At 37.0% G+C, this 8,735-nt stretch overlaps 1 protein-coding gene across 2 annotated transcripts in view; it reads left to right on the top strand.

Moving 5' to 3' along the window:
• The window catches only part of LOC133515644 (dynein axonemal heavy chain 6), a 101,559-nt gene extending 97,443 nt beyond the window's left edge, over positions 1-4,116 (top strand). For both annotated transcript variants that reach the window (XM_061848218.1, XM_061848224.1), the window contains 4 exons: positions 1,498-1,650; positions 2,047-2,244; positions 3,045-3,168; positions 3,592-4,116. In XM_061848218.1, the coding sequence (XP_061704202.1) occupies positions 1,498-1,650; positions 2,047-2,244; positions 3,045-3,168; positions 3,592-3,821 (705 nt within the window). In that variant the 3' untranslated portion in view covers positions 3,822-4,116. The remainder of the gene's footprint in view (positions 1-1,497; positions 1,651-2,046; positions 2,245-3,044; positions 3,169-3,591) is intronic.
• Positions 4,117-8,735: the final 4,619 nt, after the last annotated feature.

Here is an 8,735-nt window from a genome sequence, read left to right on the forward strand (position 1 = left end):
AACACCCTGTATATGCAAGTTACCCCGTGATTTAAAGTAACAATATGACTGTTCATTCAGTGTTACTATGTGCTGACCGAATCAATAAATCTTGAGATTTTTGAGCGGAGTTAAAGAAATTGTACGAAATTAATTTTCAGAGGGCTTACTGCGTAAAACAAAATAGTAATTTTGTTGGCTGCTTCTCTATCCGATCGCTCTAGCGTATTCGAGCGATAAAGAAATCTCGATTTTTTTAATATCTGCTATATCAACTTTTAATGTAGGTAATTACTTATTGTTGATACCGAGTAAGTCTTATTATATTTTAACTAAATCAAAATTATGTGGTATTAGACCAGATTCGCAATTATCATAAGCAAGAAACGTTCTTTTTCTTTAAACAAATACTGTTTATAAAACGATAGCACACATGGAGTCTCGAGAACTGATCACCATCGACAAGTATCTAATAAATATAAGTATTTAAAAAAACTAAGCGTTTTCTAAAAATGATTGTACACCACCTCAATAAATACTGAAAAATCCCTCACAATGGTATAAATCATATTCAAATCGCATGAGTAAAGCCGGAGCAGCGCACAACTTTCAGACAGGCCCTCATAAAATGCACCATTTACTAATCTTACTTATTACATAATTACCTTTTTAGGGTTCCGTAGCCAAATGGCAAAAAACGGAACCCTTATAGATTCGTCATGTCCGTCTGTCTGTCCGATTCTGTCACAGCCACTTTTTTCCGAAACTATAAAAGCTATACTGTTCAAACTTGGTAAGTAGATGTATCCTATGAACCGCATTATGATGTTTACACAAAAATAGAAAAAAAAAAACAATAAATTTTGGGGGTTCCCCATACTTAGAACTGAAACTCAAAAAATCTTTTTTCATCAAACCCATACGTGTGGGGTATCTATGGATAGGTCTTTAAAAATGATATTGAGGTTTCTAATATCATTTTTTTCTAAACTGAATAGTTTGCGCGAGAGACACTTCCAAAGTGAAAAAATGTGTGCCCCCCCCCCCCCCCGTAACTTCTAAAATAACCGAATGAAAAATCTAAAAAAAATATATCATATACATTACCATGCAAACTTCCACCGAAAATTGGTTTGAACGAGATCTAGTAAGTAGTTTTTTTAATAAGTCATAAAATAAAAAATATTTTTTTTTTTTCATCAAACCCATACGTGTGGGGTATCTACGGATAGGTCTTCAAAAATGATATTGAGGTTTCTAATATCATTTTTTTCTAAACTGAATAGTTTGCGCGAGAGACACTTCCAAAGTGGTAAAATGTGTGTCCTAAGTGGTAAAATGTTGAACGAGATCTAGTAAGTAGATTTTTTTTAATACGTCATAAATGGTACGGAACCCTTCATGCGCGAGTCCGACTCGCACTTGGCCGCTTTTTATTATTCGAACAGCGTTGTCTTACAGTAATTGTACAAAATAATAGAATACCTAACTGTACGTACGTAATATTTAATTTTACAGGGCATCGTAGTTATGTCTGAAGATTTCGAAGAAGTTTATACGTCTTTCATTAACAACAAGGTGCCCGCGATGTGGCACAAAAAGGGGTACAACTCGCTCAAATCGCTCGGCAGTTGGATACATGACCTCGTACTCAGGGTCGACTTCGTAGAGGCGAGTATCATACCAATTCTTTACATTTAACTTCCAGTATAAAATTACTTTGCTTTCCCAAAGTTATAAGTGCTTACTTATAAGTAACGAATGAAACGTAGTAAATAAAACCATTGCTTATATTATACGAGCGTTCGAAGCTGAAAATAGTGATGCAGGTGCACTAGGCAAAATACATCATCATGGTAGAGTTGTGCCAGCTCACTTTTGCCATGGCTCACTTGGGGTGCCTGGGGTACGCTCGTAAATCGAATCCGTATAATTGGCACAGGCATTAATTTTTACGAAAGCGTCACCATATAATCTTCCTTCCAACGCAGAGGAAAAAGTAACCTTATAGGGATTAGTCCTTCCTTGGCGAAATGATTTAAGTAACATTGATGTTGCGTGGATCAGAAATGGCTGGTGGACGGGAGTCAGCGCAGCAGCTGGGTGTCGGGGCTATTCTTCCCGCAGGGGCTGCTCACGGGCTCGCTGCAGTCGTACGCGCGCCGCTACCGTGTGCCCATCGACGCGCTAATGTTCGACTTCACGCCCCATCGCACCTTCCTCTCGCAGGAGGACGTTTACAAGGAGAACAAGAAGAAAAACAAGGTAGGTACACACACTTTTACGACCTCATTTTACCGATGCACCACCACCATCAAATGGCTTATTCCATCAGTATTACGAGTATGATTTAATCGTGTTTGATAGATATTTCTATTAAATATAATTAGCTCTAAAAAATAAACTCTCCTTGAGCTACGCATACGTGGCGATGGGAGGCAAAATGCCTCAAAACTAGTAAGTAACACTAATAGGTACGCATCAAAATTAATTAGGATCGTGAAAAATACCTACTTCGAATGAAACACTAATTTAACTCCTTTATGGGGACGTGCTGGAGCGAGTGTGTCTTCATGTTACGGATTGACATGCCGTACTCCTCACACACTACTTACAATAGTACATTACGATACAAGTGCGAAAAATAGGAAATCCGAAACGAGTGGCGATAAATTAAAACACGACCGAAGGGAGTGTTTTAAATCGACACGAGTTATATACCGTATCCCTTTTAGTTTTTCCTCTGCTTCACCCCGTCAAAAACCTAAAATCCGTCTATAAGAGCGCCTTAAAACACAGTCAAATTACATAAAGGTGATAGAATTAAAAAAACGCGTGTTTATCGCCTCGGAATTCAAATATAAAAATAGACAGAGCTCACATGGCTTGAGACTTGGTTCGAGTTGCCAGCCGTAATTTTATGGTTTGGTTCCCAAAAAATCCACGACCTTTAAGCCAAATCCTATAGAACAAAACTATAATATAAACAGGGGAAACCTATGCCGGCGCCATCTATAAAAAACCTTTGACAGTTGCCAACCCCATTGAAAGTTATCCTTGGACAGGAACCCGACGAGGACGTGTACGGCATTCTGGAGGTGCCGACGGACGGCGTAAACATACACGGGCTGTTCATCGATGCAGCGCGCTGGGACGCCGAACGCAATTGCTTGGTCGATGCGTTGCCAGGTACAATTGACTAACATGGAAACGTGATGGTAGGGCACGATCGACCCTTATGATCCGGCCACGATACTCACGGCGAGCAGAGTGCATGGTCAACGGTAGAAAGCGGTTTCTCGAATGAATGGAATAAGATAAAATGCACTACGTATAGACAAGAACACAAATGTGACGTTATCTATGAAAAGGGAGCTTATTGTCGATGACGCTTCCGCCGTAATAAACGATGCTTCGATACAAATACAACGCTGCGCGACGCAGTGCAGCGTAAGCGCCATCGACAATAAGGTCCCTTTTCCTAGATAATGCCACAAATTGACCGAATGTAGCTGACAATTTGTTGTTGTGTTGTGTGGCGTCCATAGTAAAATTCCTAGGTAAATAGTCTGTAATAGAACGAATACTTGATTACGTTTTTTATAACCCCAGGTCAAATGAATCCTCCTCTACCCGTGGTTTGGTTTTATCCGGTTCTCCAGCTGCCCAAACCGGATCCTCGCTACGAGGCGCCCCTCTACAAGACGTCGGAGCGCGCGGGCACTCTCTCCACCACCGGCCACAGCACCAACTTTGTGCTGCCTGTGTTGCTGGCAGCTGACGCTCCCTCAGACTATTGGATCATTCGCGGCACTGCTCTGCTTACCCAGATAACTGATTAAAGAACGACATAATTTTATGTCCAGCGATGAATCGATTGTTCGATATGGGACTTATTTATCTTTGAATTTCGAGTTTATTTATCAAAATGGTAGACCCAATTACCTACTGGTAAACACCATCCATAATTATAGGATCGGCGCAAACGCGAATAACGAATTAGCGTTACCGTACCGTAATTATGTGACGGCATTTCAACCTTAGGTGACATAGGAACCTTAAGTGCAACTTGAAATGAAATTTAAAACCTCGGAAAATATTGTTAGTAAAATAAATGAACTGATATAAATACGAGTACCTACTGTTTTAAAGGAAATGTCCATCACCTCACCATCAGTTGAGTTAGTTTGTGTGACAAATAATTTTATTTGACTAAGAGCACGAGGGGGCCTAATTTAACGTTACGTTACCCATCCGTATGACTTGACGGACCGATGCATCCGGCCGACGCTTGCCGTAATAAGTTTTAACAAATTTAAACTTACACATAACTAAGTTAATTGTACAACTGGTGAGGCGTCCATAATAATGATTCCGACATGACACAATATTATTTCTACAATTGACGAAATATAAACATTGGACACCATTTTTATTAAAATACGCAATATATACCCGTCTATTATCTGATTTCACTCCAGAAAGTTCGTTGTTTTTAGAATTGTTAATTGTAGTTCATGTTTTTTTTAAATATAGATATATAAATAATAAATGTTAAAATAACCACTTTAAATTGAGATCTTTGAGTATTTTTTAGCACCTAGTGAAGCAGTCACAACAGTAATGTCTAAATCACATAGAATGTGTATTTGTATCCTAGATACTAAAACGACTGAATAATTTGCCAATTCACTACAATTGTCCTGCATTGTACTAACTGTAACAGACGTAATGAACACGTGTATGCCGAGGAAAATCCTTTCGCCTACCGATTTATATTGTGTCTTTTACGACATTTCAAGATCACTATTTACAAAAAAATTCGTTCCCGATGCAAACTTACAACCCTATTTCACTAACTTAGGGAATGAATTAAAAAAAACCGGCCAAGTGCGAGTCGGACTCGCGCACGAAGGGTTCCGTACCATTATTTATAAAAACCGCAAAATTATGTGTTTGTTGTATGGGAGCCCAACTTATATATTTATTTTATTCTGTTTTTAGTATTTGTTGTTACAGCGGCAACAGAAATACATCATCTGTGAAAATTTCAACTGTCTAGCTATCTCGGTTCATGAGTTACAGCCTGGTGACGGACGGACAGCGAAGTCTCAGTTATTACTCGTGTTAGTTAGTTAAAGGGTCCCGTTTGAACCTTTGGGTACGGGACCCTAAAAACGTGATATGTATCAGATTTCGTCTATTTGAATATAGAGGTAATGCCCGTTTACCAAGTTCCTAGCTTTAAAAAAACTCGTACCACATATCTATTCCCTTTTTAACGTCCTTAGGGGTTGAATTATCAAGAACGTTAAAATAACTTTTTTTTTTGTCTTACATTATGTTTTTCTATGAAGTTTTAAAGCATTTGTAATGGATTCAAACTTTCAACCCCTAATTGACCCTTTTAGGAAAATATTTTATAAAAACGCTGAAATAGTTTTTGTTTTATTCTAATAATATTACCATATACAAAGTTTCAAGTCCCGCACTCAAAAAAATGATTGACTTCCATACAAACTTTCAACCCCTTTTTCATTACCTTGGGGGATGAATTTTCAAAAACGCTGAAATTAGTTTTCTTCTATTTTAATAAAATACCTTTTTACAAAGTTTCAAGTTCCTAGCTCAAAATAAAACTTGAACCCCATACAAACCTTCATCCCCTTTTTAACCCCCCTTAGGGGTTGAATTTTCAAACGCTGAAATTACTTTTCTTGTGTTTTATAATATGCCTACGTGCAAAGTTTCAAATCCCGCACTCAGAGAAATATTTGATCTCCATACAATCTTTCAACCCCTTTTTCACCTCCTTAAGGGATGAATTTTTAAAAACGCTGAAATTAGTTTTCTATTTTAATAAAATACCTTTTTTAAATGTTTCAAGTTCCTAGCTCAAAATAAAACTTGAACCCCATACAAACCCTCATCCCCTTTTTAACCCCCCTTAGAGGTTGAATTTTCAAAAACGCTAAAATTACTTTTCTTGTGTTTTATTAATATGCCTACGTACAAAGTTCTTAATCCCGCACTCAAAAAAATATTTGATCTCCATAAAATCTTTCAACCCCTTTTTCACCACCTTAGGGGATAAATTTTCAAAACCGCTGAATTTCGTTTTCTTCTATTTAAATAAAATACCTTTTTATAAAGTATCAAGTTCCTAGCTTAAAATAAAACTTGAACCCCATACAAACTTTCATCCCCCTTTTAACCCCCTTAGGGGTTGGATTTCTCAAAATCATCATTTCCTAAACCTTCTGGCGTCTAATACAAACATTTCAATGCCAAAATTAGCTAAATCAGTCCAGCGGTTCTCGAGTTTATGCGTGACTAACAAACGTATTTGATTTTTATTTATATAGATAGATAATTCAACCTATATATGTCCACTGCTGGGCATAGGCCTCCTCTCATGCGAGAGAGCTTGGGCTATAGTCCCCACGCTAGCCCAATGTAGATTGGGGACTTCACATACACCTTTGAATTTCTTCGCAGATGTGTATAGTCGTTAGATTTGTATAGTTTCTATTTTTCTCCGTGAGCTTATACGGATTATCGTCTTATCTATTGTTTAAAAACCGCAAAGGCGCGTGCCACTATGAAAAAATGGTGAGGCCGCATAGGTAGCGTTTATTGAATTACTACTCTATTGAGTACGGAATAAGATTCATTATGAACTAATACAGAATTCTAACAGAATAGCTGTCTGATCTCTATTGGTGCGTCTAAGGTAGGCGACTAAACGCTCTCAAACCAGCTTAACTTGTGACACTGCGATCCGAAACAAAGATACGTATTCGAAGACCTCGCTTGCACTGGTAATGCGAGCGCACGGCTAGCTAGCGCCAAGGAAACAATGTTATGTTTCTCGAAGAGCAGGTAAAAAACAGGGCCGGATTTTCACACAAATATATTTGGGTGGTTTTACGTTCTTTAATTTAAAGAGATAAAACATAACACTATTTAAATAGTAGGTACACATCTAACAGAATGGGTTTGTGTAATTACAATAATAACGAAATATACTCATTTTTATAATCAACAGTTTAAACAGTTGTTTGCTAATTTTAAACTTTAAACAGGCTAATTTTAAATAAACAATAAAACAATGGTAAAATAGTAATCAATATGTATATACATTTAACAATCCCGTACTACTAATGTTAAAATAGACCTATATGTTATAATTATTTTTACACTAAAATAAAGATATTATTTACAATAGAGTACACATTTAGTAAAACATTTATACAAATTTATATTATGAGTCATCAAAAAAATAAGTAACATATACATAATAGTGTATGCATAAAATAAATAAATATAAAACAAAATATGCATATCGTTTAGAGTCAAATCACGCTAACTCTTCCAAGCAAACCATACAAACAGTGTCAGTTTGTTAGAAGTCTAAAGAGTTAGCGTTATTCGACAGTAGGTAAAATCACAGAAAACAATGTTAAAATAGTTTTAAATATATACCTATATATTATAATACATTAAAATAAAGATATAATTTTATAATAGACTACAACATTTAGTAAAACATTTACTTATAGAAATTTATATATATATTTTTTTTAAGACTGTACTAACAAAATAAGATCATTGTTATCTTGAATGAATAAATTAACATTATTATTAGTCAACAAAAATAAAGTTATATATAGCTACACAATATTGTACGTATGATATAAATAAATATAAAACAAAATTTTCACTCTGTTAGATGTGTACCTACTATTTAAATAGTGTTATGTTTTATCTTTTTAAATTAAAGAACGTAAAACCACCCAAATATATTTGTGTGAAAATCCGGCCCTGTTTTTTACCTGCTCTTCGAGAAACATAACATTGCTTCCTTGGCGCTAGCTAGCCGTGCGCTCGCATTACCAGTGCAAGCGAGGTCTTCGAATACGTATCTTTGTTTCGGATCGCAGTGTCACAAGTTAAGCTGGTTTGAGAGCGTTTAGTCGCCTACCTTAGACGCACCAATAGAGATCAGACAGCTATTCTGTTAGAATTCTGTATTAGTTCATAATGAATTTTATTCCGTGCTCAATAGAGTAGTAATTCAATATACGCTACCTATGCGGCCTCACCATTTTTTCATAGTGGCACGCGCCTTTGCGGTTTTTAAATAATAGATAAGACGATAATCCGTAGAAGCTCACGGAGAAAAATAGAAACTATAGCTGGCCCTCAAAGGCTTATCCATTGTCTATTGTTAACTAAAACGGCGCGTGCCACTACCTGCAAAAAAAGGGCCCGGTCACTTTAACCGGTTATTTAATTACAACTCTTATGGTAATTGAAATAAGATTGAAAATGAACAAATGGAAAAATAATTTGCGAGTTGTGTGGTCCCTATCCCTATACGGTTTCTGAGTGTCGGCGAGTCGAACGCTACCGAATCAGCCTAAAATGTGTCCTCGATATGCGTAACAAAGGCGCGTTATCAGAGAGCATACCTATACTGGTTTTTTGAGCGTTAGACTAGCCCGCGCTCAGGTGCCAATTAGAATTATACGACCCTTTTTTTTGCAGGTAGTGGCACGCGCCGTTTTAGTTAACAATAGACAATGGATTAGCCGTTGGGGGCCAGCTACAAATCTAACGACTATACAGGTTTCCTCACGATGTTTTCCTTCACCCAAAAGCTAGCGACAAATGATATTTCGTACGTAAGTTTCGAAAAACTCATTGGTACGAGCTGGGATTTGAACCCGCGACCTCCGGATTGAAAGTCGGAC

Source organism: Cydia pomonella, chromosome 1, assembly GCF_033807575.1.
Source record: "Cydia pomonella isolate Wapato2018A chromosome 1, ilCydPomo1, whole genome shotgun sequence".
NCBI classification, from domain to species: Eukaryota; Metazoa; Arthropoda; class Insecta; order Lepidoptera; family Tortricidae; genus Cydia; species Cydia pomonella.